This window comes from Larus michahellis, chromosome 5 (genome assembly GCF_964199755.1).
Source record: "Larus michahellis chromosome 5, bLarMic1.1, whole genome shotgun sequence".
Classification (NCBI taxonomy): Eukaryota; Metazoa; Chordata; class Aves; order Charadriiformes; family Laridae; genus Larus; species Larus michahellis.
In genome coordinates this window covers 76,359,640-76,374,754 of record NC_133900.1, presented here as the reverse complement: position 1 = coordinate 76,374,754, position 15,115 = coordinate 76,359,640, and the positions used below count along the sequence as shown (strand labels likewise).

At 41.9% G+C, this 15,115-nt stretch overlaps 1 protein-coding gene across 3 annotated transcripts in view; it reads right to left on the bottom strand.

Annotated features, from left to right (window-relative positions):
* Positions 1-6,120: 6,120 nt before the first annotated feature.
* The window catches only part of PAICS (phosphoribosylaminoimidazole carboxylase and phosphoribosylaminoimidazolesuccinocarboxamide synthase), a 41,645-nt gene continuing 32,650 nt past the window's right edge, over positions 6,121-15,115 (bottom strand). For all 3 annotated transcript variants that reach the window (XM_074588136.1, XM_074588135.1, XM_074588138.1), the window contains 8 exons: positions 14,795-14,992; positions 11,851-12,029; positions 11,033-11,212; positions 10,829-10,942; positions 9,450-9,533; positions 9,165-9,345; positions 8,025-8,183; positions 6,121-7,334 (listed from right to left, as the gene is read on the bottom strand). In XM_074588136.1, the coding sequence (XP_074444237.1) occupies positions 7,168-7,334; positions 8,025-8,183; positions 9,165-9,345; positions 9,450-9,533; positions 10,829-10,942; positions 11,033-11,212; positions 11,851-12,029; positions 14,795-14,992 (1,262 nt within the window). In that variant the 3' untranslated portion in view covers positions 6,121-7,167. The remainder of the gene's footprint in view (positions 7,335-8,024; positions 8,184-9,164; positions 9,346-9,449; positions 9,534-10,828; positions 10,943-11,032; positions 11,213-11,850; positions 12,030-14,794; positions 14,993-15,115) is intronic.

The following is a 15,115-nucleotide window of genomic DNA, read 5'->3' as shown; positions in this document are numbered from 1 at the left end:
TTTTTAAAAAAGAGGATTTTTAAGTTGGAATTTTTTCAAGTGGTGGCTTTGTGGGCCAGATTGTGTTGCTTTGTGCAGAATGGGGCAGAACCAGCAGCTCGCCTGAATGTTGGCATAGGCCTTGCAGTAAAATACCGCCAAGAGGCTAGGCTTTGTACGTAGCGTTTGCAGTTCGGGGAGTACTTCCTTATTCTTTTGATTATTTTTTTTTTTAACTATTTCCCCCCCGTCCCCGCCATGTCACACAACAAGCGTTCTTTAGATTTCGGATGATAAAACAGCAACAGGCTAAGGACCAAGTTTGATCAACTTCGTTATAATAACGTAAGTTAACAATTGATGCAGTTTAGCCTGAGCAGAACGCAAGTTATCTAGGCTTGAGTGAAAGGGAAAAAGGGAAAGGTACAACGCCATTAATGATAAGTCTTATCTGCTGATGAGCAGCAGTCAGGGAAATTGTCAACCTCTCATTTCTCTGTCACGACGTAAGGACGTCTCCTGCCCCAGGTGAGCGCTGGGGCACCTCATTTATGGGATTGCACCTTCCCTGTTGAATCCTACAACTGACAGGCTGACGTGGACGCGTTCTTGACGTGAGAACAAAAGTAGATGTGTCTCGAAAGATCACTGATCAGTAAGCAGGGATACAATAAATTGGATATATGTGTGTGTTAATAGGAAAAATGTCATAAACTTCAACATGAGGAACTGGAGTCGCTTTAATGAGAAGTATCTGCCCAGAAGTGATGTGCGTTCTTCAAATCTTTCTGGCAAGGAATCATTCCCAGTTTTGCCAAATTGTGGCTAGAAGTCTTGCTGAAGTTCTTAATTCGTGATTGATGTTCACCTCCAGTCTCTTCACCTTAATTACTCTCACCAACAGCATTTCCTGTAACGACTTGATGCCCTGGGTGAGAACCAATGACCTTCAGGTTCAGAAGCAGCTTTCTAACAGGATTTTTCTTTTGGAAAGGCTTTGGTGGGGAAATATACCAACTTCATCACGCTCTTTCTAGCAAATTTTCTCTCTGTGGGCTTTTTACTGGTCCTGAGTTTCTTGCAGGACAATATGCAAAGATGGTTGTGAGATTATGTTGGTGGGGGTGGCTGTGGAACTTGGAGTGATGGTAGAACATCAGTAGGGAGAGGTGTTTGCTCTGAACCCCGCGAGAGCCTCGGCCAGACTCAAGTGTTGCTTGAGGCTGTAGGAACTGAACACCCCCCCAGCCATGGCGGGGGCTTAGAACTAGATGATCTTTAAGGTCCCTTCTGACCCGAACCATTCTATGATAAACCTGGCTCTTTACTGCTGGATTTTTCCAACAGGAAGGTTGTTGCACTTAGTGAGGGGACATGAGAGATCTGTTTAAGGATTACGGCGTCCCTGCCACTTTGTACCTTACTGAAATGTGTCCATCACCACCTCATTTATGTGCTTTTTTACAACAACAAAAAGCTGCAGATGCTAGTACGTGAGTTATTCTAAAGCCTTTACCAAAACAAAGTAAAATAAATCACAGAATGGTGGGGGTTGGAAGGGACGGTCGAAGATAGAGAGTTCAGTTAAGATTTGGGCCTTGATTTTGGTGAAGTTACACTTTCCTGGCTGCTAATGACTGCAACTGCTTTCACAAGCAAAGGCCAACAGCAGGCTTTTGGTTTTAAAGGCATGATTGCGGGGGTGATAGTCCAAGCCATGTAGCTTAAACGCCGTCAGGAGCGCCCCTGGGGACGTGGCGGGCTCTCTGGGACAAAGCGTTTTGAACGTTAGCGAGAAAAAAGTTGGTAAAGAACTCTTTATACTTCTGGTTGAGGGGTTTTATTTTGTTTGGTAAATGAGACGAAAGAGTGTCCGATACTGGGAGTAACTTTTAAAGCAGGCTGGGTATGAACCTGTACTAGCTCGGAAGCCGGGCATTTACTGGATGTTTGTGTGTCAGAGGAGGGAAATGATGGCATGGGAAACGGGGGACAGGGAGCTGTGCTATATTAAGACAAATACAGTCACTTTCCAATCCAAATAGAAATTTTCGGGAGCTTGGCATCTTAAACTACTCCATTATATCATCTATTTGTGCACGTGTTGGTTCCTCGCGTTCAAGAGCTTTCTGCTCTGTCAGCTAGGAATGCATTTATCAGCACCAAGAGCTGTATGAGGTGCTCGGCAAAGTGGGCTGGAAGGTGGTGGGGGTTGTTTTGGGCGTTTCTTTTTTTCCTTTTGTTCTTTTTTTTTTTTCTCTTTTTCTTTTTTTTTTTTGGTTTGTTTTTGTTTTTGTTTTTTTATCCTTTCCTATTCTGTCAGACCTTACTTAGCTCTGACTGAGGGCTACTTGCTGGGGCTGCCCCAGCCCATCCTCTTCCCTGTGCTGGTCTATCAGATCTGCTCATCGCCCTGAAGGATGAAATCCCGGTTAGCCCGGAGGCTCGAAGTTCCTGTGGAAGGCGACCTGTTCTTTGCTGTGAAAAGCTCTGTCCTTGAAAAACCTTGAGCTTGATGCTTGATATTCCCAAGAATCTGTGGAGCTTTTGGCAACTTGTTTGCTGTACGGTTTTCCTATCAAGATATCCTCCTACTGGTGATGACAGCTGTCATTGGGAGGGGAGAGAGAGAGAAAAGCTGTTTCACCGATACATCTTAATTCCTTCTTCAAGAAGTTTTGAATTTTACCTTCCGTGCGGAACAACAAATTTGTCTTCTCCAAGTCTCAGGTCTTTACATTCAGGGCATTCTCTTCAGGCAGTAAAAGTCCTGCAGAAAGCTCCCAGCTCCCAGTCATTGAACTGATGTTTCACAGCCATCGTCATTCCCGTACGGAAGAAAGATCAGGATGCGCCTAAGGCCGCTACAAGACTCCCGAGGCAGAACCCCAAAGCTCTAGAGGCAGCTGCAGCCTTGCTGTGGTCCAACTCTTGTTGCAGTTATTTAAGGAAACAAATTGAAAAAATCGAAAAAAGGGGAAATAAAAATTGTCTCTTCCTACAGATCTCCAGATGGTGGTTAAAGAATTCATCAAAGAAGTAAGGGAAAAGTTTTTATCCCTTTCTTTGACTAGAGAGGGGATTAAATTCCTTGTAACCCAGGTGACTGTTCTGACCTGCAGGGTGCGTATCCTGTCTTGAGTGAACAGGGATGCTTCGGGATCCTGGCTGGAACGCTGGCTTTGTGCAGCCTGGTGACGCTTCGATGAGTAAGAAGAGACCTGCCGAGACCTAAGATGCTTCTGCAAAAGCACCACAGCAGATGGTTCAGTGGTAGGGGACCTCACCTACCCAAAATGGGCTTGGTGGCTTCAGGTCCCTCTCGCTCAAGTAGCCATTGCACAGCAACCCTGGGGAGCTTTGAACGCACCCACTTCGATCTGAAATGGAATAGGGAATTGGGAATTGGGAACTGGGACTGCAACCCCATTCTCGAGGTGCTTGAGCTCTGCAGGAAATTCAGGGTTTGTGGTTCGTTGTTTTTTTTTGTTTGTTTGTTTTTTTAAAAAAAACCCCAACCCTCTATGAAACTTCAAAGTTCTCTTGTACGTACCTTGAAACAAGTCTTGATTGTTCAAACAACCTTTACACCTTATTTTTGTCGGAGCCCGGAAATTGAGCATTCTCATGTGTAAGCTTTTGGAAGTTTTGAAGAGGGACCTGTGCGCTGGAAACGCGTATGACAAATACAGTGCAACGGGCACCGCTGGTTTTATTTTAAAACATGGCTCAAGATTTCCTTCTGGACACTATTTCACAATTGAGTTGCATTGCTAAAGAAATCACTGGGGCTGCGAGAAAAGGTTCAAATGCCCACTCTAGCGAGGGAACAGCCACGATTTTTCTTTGGGTATGAATTACTTTTTAATAGCTTTCAAAAAGAAAGGCATCAAAAAGAGGGAGTGCCTTAATGCCCTCCCCAAGAAGCTGAGATCGCAGCCTCTCCTAGGCCTTCAGTTCTCTTTTTACAGCTCTCCGCAGGCAGAGGACATTCAAACCGTACCGCCAGGGTCCTGGATAGGTACTTTAACCTTTGAACTGTGGCTGGCCGACGCACAACTGGGTTTCCCCTCATTTTTACACAACGGGCTTTTTTTGGGTTTGGGGTTGGCTTTTTTTGGAAGTGAAATGATGTTATAAAGGCTGGACACCAGGTGCCTCTCACCTCTACCTGAAGCAGCGTAGGATGGAAAACAAGTCCTGCCCTCAAGCGCTTCCCTCTGCTAAGTCTAAATGGCTCCTTGCTGATACCTTTAAAGAACTTATACTGTTAAGCAGGTAACTGTTAATTAGGACATAATCTAATCCCAGGTCCTTGTTCCACCGCAGGTACTTAAAAATTAGTTTTTGATTACAGGTATTCCAACTCAATTTAAAAAAAATGCAAATAAATTTCAGTAACCACTCTATGTGGTAGTTTTTATGAAGATAAAAACACTTTTTATTTAAGAATTTGTTGGAATGCTTTTTTTTGGTCCAGTTTTAAAAACCAAGTGCTGCAAGAGCGATTTCTGGCTGAAGAAATGCTCAGGCTACTGCATTAACGTAACAGCCGGAATGCTGAACCAAGGGAAAGTATTGTCATTTCATAGCAAAAGCTCTGTGAAGAACTTCCAGCGAAAAAGGCTGATTCGCAGCACTTCGGCCCTTAGGACAACCCTATAAAGTCCTTGCAGACATGACAGATTTTGCAGGGTTCTTCTGCTGATCACAGCACCACACTTACCGCTGGCTGCTGTGTCTTAGTACTTCTTTGCAAGGCAACTGCTCAAGCAAGGGTTTGCTTCCGAAAGTTCAGTACAGGCTGCACCAAAAAAAAAAAAACCCCTCAAACAACACACCCCATCCAAAAGCTGAAGAATGACCATCTCTATGGCAACTAAAGCACTTAGCACGCTCATGCCCAACGTAAATTGGCACAATTTTGCAAATTAAGTTAGTACAATCAGGGTGCAAGTAATTTGAGGAAAGCGACTAGAAACAGCACAGACTATTCCAGGTGTAACACTCAAACTGTTGTCCGTTAGTGATTTTTATTGCCGGGGGGAAAGATGGTACAGAGTCAGCAGTACAACACAGCCATGCATGTGGAAGAAGAACCACAAACGGGTGGCCGGGGTAGTCTGTCTCACCCGTGGTGCTGGGGTAGTCAGGTGACTAATGGGCCTGGCAGGTTGATTACCCATCAGAGCTAACACCCAGTGTAGTGCTGGGTAGGGAGGGAAGAAGAGGAGATGACACCTTCACCTCTTGTGTAACCTCTCCCTCAGGTTATGTATTGTTACACAGCCGAGCTGGCAGCCGGCTGCCACCAGGAGAAAGGAGGGCTGGCTGCGCTCTCCTCTACAGTTGCTGACTCTGGTCCTTGTCCGATTACAAGGTAAGATGATCCAATTCCCTCACCCAAGTAAAGCGCGTGCACTCAGCTCTTTTCACCTGGTAATGTTTGTGCTAGTTGAAGTTAACACCCCTATTGTGGTAGGAGAGCTAGCTGACAGCACGCTTTCAGATGTCCTAGCATAAGTAGGCAGGGGAGAACAACCTTAGTAAGTAGTTTGCTTGCTAAAAAACCAGTCTCAAGGATCTTCACTGAAGTCAGTGCTTCCACAGAGATGGTATGCCACCAAGGCATTTCAACATCTTTGTCATCACTCACCCTCACTATCATTGCTATTTCATTTAGAAATCCATTAGAAAAGCAGCCACCCTCAATACTAAGAAAAGAGTTATTTTGCTTTTGATCAATTTAAAAGCCCCTGCACTTCACTCCAGAATAGAGCACTGCCAAGAGCACTGTTTAGAGCTCTTTGATACAGCTACACCTACAACATGGGTCCCCTCCTGTGACTGAGAAGCCCAATAGCAGCATTCAATCCAGTTACTCGCACTGAGGGGTAAGCCTGACCTACCACAGGGTCATAAAGCAGTACATCAGGTAAAAGGCAACAACGGCTTCCTGCCCCAGTGAGACAATCAAGTAGCAGAGTATCTTCCAGAAGACTGTCACCTTAATACCACTCCATGCAGGTTTTGGCGCACAAGCTTTTTACAAGCTTATTCCCTAACTTAAGATCCTGAAGTTATGTACCACACCGCTAGCTAATTTGAGCATACTTATTAAATAAATCTCCATAAAGAAGCTTTGAATTCAATAGTTTATTTATAATTGTAAAAGCATGAAAGTTACATACATTGAGTAATTGCATATTTGTTAGAATCGTACCTACTCAGAAGATCGGTGTGTGCAAAGACGAGACAGTCATGCTTACATTTCCCCCCAGTAGTTTGTTGCTTTACTCTTTATTCCCCCCTTCAGTTCAGTAAGATTTCCCATAGAAACAGTGAGGAAATATAGATATAGAATAGCTAGAGTTATTGACATGTATGAAGACAGTCTGACAACATCACATAGGCCCTTTAGAACAACTGAAGGTAGAGATCTGCCTAGCATTTAAAAGGTCAAAGACTGGACCAGGCAAGAGTTGCAGCAAGAAGGCAACAAGCCTAGTTACAGTTCATTCAAACCGCTCGTGTTTATAGCTTGTTAACGAACAAGAGAATTGGTGTCAGCTTTATCAATGGGTTATGTATACACACACTTAAAAAATCCCCCACACATGTATGTATATACATTTTTTAAATAAGGCAAGTATTTATTTCAGGCTCTTAAAACATTTTTCCAGCCCCCTTTCCTATTAATACAGCGTATGTTGCCATTTTATTGCTAAAGAAAGCATACCATCATTGCAAGCAGAACAGCATCAGCACTGGCTTTAGTTAGCAGTCCAGTTGAGTTAATAAGGTTCAAGACATACATAATTACTATGGAAGAATGTGACTGTTACAGAAATACAGAAGACTAGTTGAATTCTATTTAGATCGCACCAAATCATTCTCTTGACAGTCTGTAGTTAACAGTATACACTACAAAGCAGAACAGCACCATTATGGAGCAACAGAAAGAGATACCTAAAATACTACTTCCCCATCTTTTACTAAGTTGTTATATTAAAAAAATACACAAGGGAAGGATAGGACACAACAGACTTCATCTGCTGCTCTAACAATGCTTTCTTCTGTAAGAAAGGACGCAGGACTTTTCAGCTCATCCAAAAGGAAATCCTAATAGGAACGAATATGCACGCCATTATCTTTGCGTAACTAGTAAGAGTTACTTGTTTGTATGACTTACAAGGTGCACTCTCGAAGTTTTTTGTCAGCCTGCTTCAGCGAGATCCAGGTGTTTAACATGTTTGATCGCAGTTTGGCCCACACCAAATGGTTGTTTAACCCAAATATCTGGGCAGCAAACTGGGCAGCTCCTTCAGGTGACAGAGTGGTAGGACAGCTAAGACCTGCAGAGAAGAGAGTGCCACTTACTAAAGCATATTTACTTTATAGCAAAACAAAACACTGCCTCTGAAGAACAATTTAAGACTACATTTGTTTCAGCCTCCAGGAACCACATGATCTAGTTTTAAAGCTACTGATGTGTCATGCATTCCACCACTTCTAACACAACTGCTTCATGACATGTTAAACCAAAAGCCAGCATACCAAACAACTCTCCTGACAGGGAGGTAACAGCCTGCTGGGCCTCCTAGTTGCCAAGCATCCATTCAAGTCACTCACAAAAGTTAAGTCATACAGGTAGCAATGCACTGCAGTAGCAGTTAGAGTTACACTCTTACCTACACTGATTGTGGAGAAAGGAGGAAAAAGGAGCTCTATAAAACTGAACAAAATTCAATCATTTAAATCCCAATTAATACTAATTCCAATTTCCAACTGGAATGTTTACCAAGGATAAGCCAAAGTTTATATCTTTAAGATTATTCCTATGTAATCTTTAACCTGCCTCTTGCACTTTTTGCTGTCAAAAAGTCAAAGATGGTATGCAAGATATTTCTAAAGACTTTGTTCAGTACTGATCCAGCCACTTTTCCAGTGTTTTGCCATGTATGTTTGTATGCGTTATGTACACTAGAACAGTAACAAAAATAGAGCTAGGTCAGAACAAGAGCATAAATTGAAGATCATCTTACCACTGGGTAGTCTGAGAGAGGACCACACATCCTGAGTACCCCAGTCAGCTGAGAGCGGAGGACAGTTGACAACCGGATAAGCAGTGTTACCAGACATTACTGGCCCCAAACCATTGCTTCTGCCAGCTACAGCAACAAACACTGTTGGGATTCCATCTCCTGGAGGAGGGGGAAGGAAGACATTCAGAAATGAGCAATCCACCTCGTTCTATAGCACTTGCTTTTGTGGGAAACTTTATCCAAGCCTGTCATTCTGTTTGCAGTTATTTTTTCAATTCCATTAGATAGCACTAGAATTTTGTGTCTAAATTCCCCCTTTACAGAAATATCTTCTAAATCTTGCAGCCTTAAATCCCAGCTACTGTTTGCCACAACTGAAGTTAGTATGTCTTACTCTGCCTCTGAGAGGAAGTCTCAGTATGAGAGGAATTGGTGCTCCTAGCTTTGTAGGGAACATAGCCATTAAGCCTCTGGGATCTTTAAGCACTCCTCTCCTCAAACCTTACACAGTTCACCTCAAATTTAGTGTTTCTCAACTATGGTTACCACATCTGTAGTTTCACCAAGTAAAAAGTATACTCCTACAAAAATAAATAGCTCTTATCTCTCCTCTGCTAGGCTATAAACATGTCTGAAGAGACACCAAGTTTTCTAAGTAAAGACCAGAATTTAAATCAAGTATCTTTTTCTCATGGTGTCTAAAATAATGAGGAAGAATGTTTTCATGAAACAGGCAGGAAAACATAATGAGAGCAACACCTGCCTTGTTAATAACACATAAGAATATTCAGTCAGCTACAGAAACTACCACTCCTCATTTCAAGAAGGACCAGCATCACCAACAAGATGCTACAGTAAGTGTATTAACATGATCATGGCTTGGGCTAAGTAGTTCTGGTATGGGGATAGAAGCAGAGGTTAGACTTCGAGCAATGAAGTTGTGGCTGGGCAGCAGGACGATATATTACTCCATAATTGCTTAGTGGAGTCTATAACCTATCATTATGTAATTAGCAAGTACAGAACAGCATTTAAAAATATTAAAAAAATGACACACACCCCCCCCCAACCCTTAAGTTGCCAAGTCATTCTTGAACATGACGTTGTTTCAATCCAAATCAGTAATTCTTTGGCATTTACCTTCATATTCTGCTTTGATCCTCAGGGTTTCATCTGGCCCTTTGTGAGCAGAGGTCACTCTTAACTCACAAGGAATTCCAAAGGTTGCACATGCCTTTTTTATTTTTTCACAGTGACTGAGGTCAGAAGGGGATCCCATCAACACCACAACTCTACCTTGGCTCTTTGTTTTCAGAAGCAACTAAGGAAAAGAGTGAAGAGGGGGCAAGGGAAAGAAAGGCAGTCAACAGGATTGAAGACGTGCAGTTATCAGAGTTTAAATAGGTTGTTCATAAAAACAGATACCTCTACTCTTTCTGCAACCCATTCAAAGTTTCTCTTAACCATTTGCAGGGCTTCAGGAGTCACTTCTTTCAGGTCCCGGTAGGACTGAAAAGAAGAAAAAAAATAAATACTGAAGTTAATGTGGGTTGGGTAAACAAAGCACTCATTTTGCTACCATAATTGGCAAGAATACCCCAATTGAAATATTCATGCAGTTTCTAGCAATTCCACAGGAAGGAAAACAGAGATTGGTCCAGATATAGAAGAGAGTGGATATGGAAGCAAGGAAGAGCTATTTAATGAGGAACTATCTCAGTAGGTGTAAACAGCTTTCTACTTTACAATTCACGGACATTTGCAACATGAAAGGCTTTTAGCCAGAAGGGTATCAAGGTTTTGGAAACTTCCAAAAGAGTAAGTTTAAGGAAAGACAACTTTTTTAAAATTGGATTTTTAACAACATGATTGCCTGCAGTAGCACTGCATTAGCCAGCCTAGGTTCTGCACAAAGTTATCATGTGCCTTATTTTAGGGAGATGAGCAAAAGCACTGTTAGAGCAATTCACTCAAGCATGCTACTACATAATTGCAGTAAAGTAAACAACAGAGCAGTTCCGCTTCCTAATTTAAAAGTAATACCCCTCCTCCCACACACACTTTAAAAATCTTCCCTTGTGGCTTAGAGCCACTTTCTCTAGCAGGGTCTGTTACTAGTCTCAATGACTGTCACAGAAGCTCCACAGCAGCAGCATTCCCAAACTAGTTCTTTCCTAACTACTTATCTGGTAATTCAGAGATATTTGACAAGTGCAATTGCTACAAGTTTAAACGTAGAACAAATTTTATTTCAAATTTATGTTTGAAGCCCTCATATGCAGAAACAATCTGTTAGTAACACTTAGAGACAACTGAATATTGAATTTAAGCTTAACCAAAGTAAATAATAAAGAAAAGCATCCTTCCTGCACGTCCCTCTTATGCATCACCAGATCTCTACTAGTAGAGGATACCACTGTGAATAAACAGAGAAACTTGGAGGCAGCCCTGGGAACCAAAGCTTCTACTCTTCCTACTGACTTGTCCAACTATTTATTATCTGTACAAGTCAGAAATTCTGATTACCCCTGGAAGCTCCATGTTTCATTACAACAGCCCCAGTCAGAAGTGCTGTTGGGCATTCCTATTGAACATATACAGGCAGAGGATTTTTTCCTACCATAAACCAGATAATCAACTATATAATGAGAACAGGATTGGACATTAGGTACCCTATGAGCTACTCTAACAAGATAAGACTATCTAGAAAAAGCCACTCTGAAAGCAGGTGTTTAACTGTAGGGTTTATTTTTTTTCCTATTCTCCTTCCCAGCTGCCTTAGAAGGTAAAGACTAAAACAGTACCTGTTTGTCCTTCTGCTGGCTTCTGTCTCCTGATGGCCACAGTCTCCATGAATCATTGTCAATAACATCAGCAAGAACAATTTCTTTTGTCAGAATATTAACACCAAATTCAATCTAAAAAGACAATCAGAATCCTATTTTAGGAACTACAGAGTGATATATTTCCTGTCAGAATCAGGATTGTGAAAAGTCAGATTCTTATACCTTCAGGTCTACCAGAGTGCAGTTTTGGGGCTGCCATGATTTTTCCAGGATCTCAAAAATAGCTTGAGTAGAACGAGCCATAATATCCACTTCAGTCTGGCCAATAGTAAGCCCACCAAAACAGAATTTTGCTTCAATTAGCTGCTCCTCAGACCACTGTGGATCGTTATTAGCATCATCCTGTTAAGAAAAACAAAATCATGTAATTGATGTGCTTGCTATAAGAGGAAAATAATAACTAGAAGATCATACTAGGTTTTGTTTTTCAAAAAAAACTACAGGCTTCAAACTAGTATTTTACGATTCACACTAAAAAAAGTGACAGCAACATTGAAAACACTTGTTGTAACACCTGAACTTCTTTAAAAGCACTTCAAGGTTGCAGAGTGCCCCAAGAGTGACAGGCTACATCACATTCAGTGCCCATTCCCAGAGAACTTCAGAATCCAAAGACACTAGCTAGCTACTTACCCTCCCCAAGCAAGCACTATTTATTTCAATTTCTTCAAGTATATAAACACATCTGTTTCAACTAATGCTTTAGGCTTATGCCTGAAGAGTCCTTAATACCTTACAAATAAAGCACTTTATGTACAGTTTGGCTTGTTATTCTTTGATGGCCCTATAAGCCAGTATTACACTATAGGCACTTTAGACAAAACAGCTGTTGCACAAGAACACAAGAAAACATGAGGGTGGCAAAACTACCAATACTATGAGGACTGGTCAGCTACTAGCACTACTTGCATTTTAAATGAGATAATACAGAGTTCTAGCTCTGTTTAAGTTTGATTAACATCACGGGAAAGGAAACTTACCTTGTAGAACATCTCGATTTTGGGTGGGTAAAACTTATAGCCTTCTTTGACACCAGGGTTTCTTTTGAGAAAGGAGCCAGTAGCAATTCTTCTGCACACCCATTCAATAGGGATCATTTCACAGTGAGCTGCTATGAATGCTGTGTCACTCTGTTTCCTGACGAAAGCTGTTTTGATTCCTAAATGTAAAGATGGCAGCTTAGTTCCATTACTAGGCACACTCCACAGTTAAAACAGGAGTCAAACATCTTTAATTTCAAGTACAACTGAATCTTGTTCTTCTCTGGACTTAAGGGACACACTGAATCTCCTGAGGGTATTTTAAGCCCACTCTGGCCTTGCAGAAGGCAATCAATGCAGTTCTCTTCCACAAGTCATTAGTTTTGCCAATTTTATCATACAATGCTTGCTTGTAGCTCAGAACCTTAAGCCCTGGTCAGAAATTCTATTCTTGCAAATAATTTTGTTCACAGAGTTTTTTTTTTTTTTTAAAAAAGTTTGTTTTCAAACAAAAGTTAGGAGCAACCAAGCACCCAACTATGCTCTCTGGCAGAAGATCCATTATACATGGAACAGTACTTGGAGGCTTCAAAGGAATTAGGGAGCATGCTAGTCTTTACTACTTTGTTTAATAAAGGAGGATGGGGCAGGGAAGAGAATGACTTCGTTCTCCCTTTTATTACAAACTAACATTTATTTAGGGCACTAGGTCTTCGTGATTTGTTAGGCAGAAGACCTTAAGACTCAGAAGCACATGCAAACATACGAACTTGGTGCAGCAAGTCAACCTTATGACATAATTCTTAAGACGGCCCCATATTAAATAGGGACAGCCAACGTGTGCTGGTAGGCACTCTAAGTGCAAAATGGCTTTTTTTTTTTTTTTTCAATTTTACTCTTGAGGAAAGTCCCATTTTCCTCCCCCCAGGGCAAGACAACTGCCAAGCCCAAGTGGCATCTGCCAGTAATAGAAGACAAAGGAGCTGCATCCTATCAAACCAAGAAGTAGCTCTACTCCATTCCACTTCAGGAGCCATAAAGGAAGAATTAAAGGAAGAGGTCTTAAAACATAGTATATTAACATTGACTCTGGAGATTTTGCTGCACTGCCCTCAAGGGCAAAATGATTTAAGTAGTCAACAGCCCATTAAGTCACTTCTAAATCCAGGCATTGAGGCCCCCTGTGTGGTTTACTACTACATTTTTTCATCAGCATAGATGCATGCTTTTCAAGGGCTGACATTAGCTCTATTACAAAAGAGAAGTTTCAACAGGACTTTGTAAATCATCACCTTTAAAAAAGGGTAGGTTAAGAAGAGTTGCGCAAAGTAAACAACCTATGATAAGGCATTCACATTATCTGTAATTTATGCCAGTCAAATAAGCAACCTGGAGAAGAACCCTGAAAGATCTTTCTTTGCTTTAAAATGCAGCTGCGGTTTACTCTGCATATTTTTCCACAGCACCTGAAGTTACTGAGTACAAGCCATTTAAGGATCTTTGAGGTCTACACCATGGCTTCTTCACCTTTGAAGTTCGTATCTGTAGGATATTAAATATTTTGATTGTTATCTTAACTATTACCATTTAAGAGTTAGGCAAAATATCTTCATTCAAAATTGTTCCTAAATGAAAACTGGTAGTTTTAATCAACTGGAAATATAATTAGAAAGACCTTGCAGGCTTCTTTGTACTGTATGGACAACAGGCTTCCCAAGAAAGCCAGTGATTGAGGACTGTACTGAATGGCTTGATATATCTGTGTCACATTTTAAGAGCTACTTGCATAGAAATGTAGGGAGATACAACTCTACAGAAGCCATCTTTCTCTTCCCCACCTATGAAAAACATGCTTGGACTCTACTGGTTGGCTGTCTGAGAACTGTCACTACACCTTACAACGGATAATACAACTTTTGCAAACTTAGTGTGAATGCTTCAAAGTGCCCTGAACGCTCAGCTATAAGCTGTCTTAACCAAGCTTACCGGTGCCTGTATTATAGTACTGTTTGCAGACTCAAGTTAGAAACCCACCAGCGCAAATTCCCCTTTACAACTTGCAAACTTCTCAGTCAAAGGCGCTTCAAAATGCTTTCTCAAAGCAAAAAATACTGGCTCCATTTTTGGAAGCGTGGTGCAAAACTTACTTGAGTGACCCAAGTTAGTTATGCACTCCACAAAACCTCACTTCTAGCATCAGAAATATCTTTAATCTGATCTAGTCAAAGATGTCCCCGCTTACTGCAGGGAGGTTGGACTAGATGACCTTTAAAGGTCCCTTCCAACCCAACACATTCTAAGATTCTATGATAAATATTTTGAGTCTTTCAGAGTAACCATTAACTACCCAATAGACTGAAATATGCATCTGCAATATAGTCCTCCTAAGTGCTTAAGTACAAAGGGTACAGAAGTTTTACCTTGATTTGGCACATCAAGCTGAGAGGGAAGGGGAGGGGGGGGGGAGATAAAAGGATACTCTTAATTTTATCTTTTAACATTCATACACCAGTTTCGTGCAGCTTAGACACAGTCTTGTGGTGCCACCAGCTAGCAGTGACTTCTACGCAGGCAGATGTACTGAGAAAGGAGAGATGGATCTAGTCCCGTGTTAGAGGCAAGGAGACGCGGTGCAGGGAAGGGACAGGAGTGGAGGGGAGGACGAGGGGTCTGTCCAAACAACCAGGAGAAACAATTGCGGTGTTATCTGCGATTAGAGTATTACTTCGGATGGTTTCATACCCCAAATTAACAAGTCGCCCGCCCAGCTCTGCAGAACCAGCGGGAAAAGTACAACTAAAAACTACTAGAAGAGACACATCAGAGCCTCCAGGCAGGATAAACCAATACACAGGAAGCAATGCTGCTCCGTAACAAGATCTGCGACACACAGGCCGGTTGTGCGCGACACACGAGACCCCTAACACACCTCTGCGATACTCACCCGCCTCCTGCAGCAGCTGAAACACGCAGCTGGTGGTGGTGTTGGAAATGGCAGCCTTCCCCTCCATGCGGTCCTTCCTGGCCGCGTTCCCCGCCGTTATTTGGTCTTTCGACTGCATGAGGACGCAGCCCGGCATATCCGGCAGCTCGTACACTTCCTTCGTCTTACCTTCATTAACTTTCTTACCAAGTTTCAGGTCTAGAGAAGTTTGTTTTTTTTTTTTTTAAAAAAAAAGTTTTAGATTGAGCAAAGTTGTTTTTTTTTTTAACTTCTGCTCCTAAATCCGCATACTTTACGCCCAGTTGCGTGCAAAGCCAGACC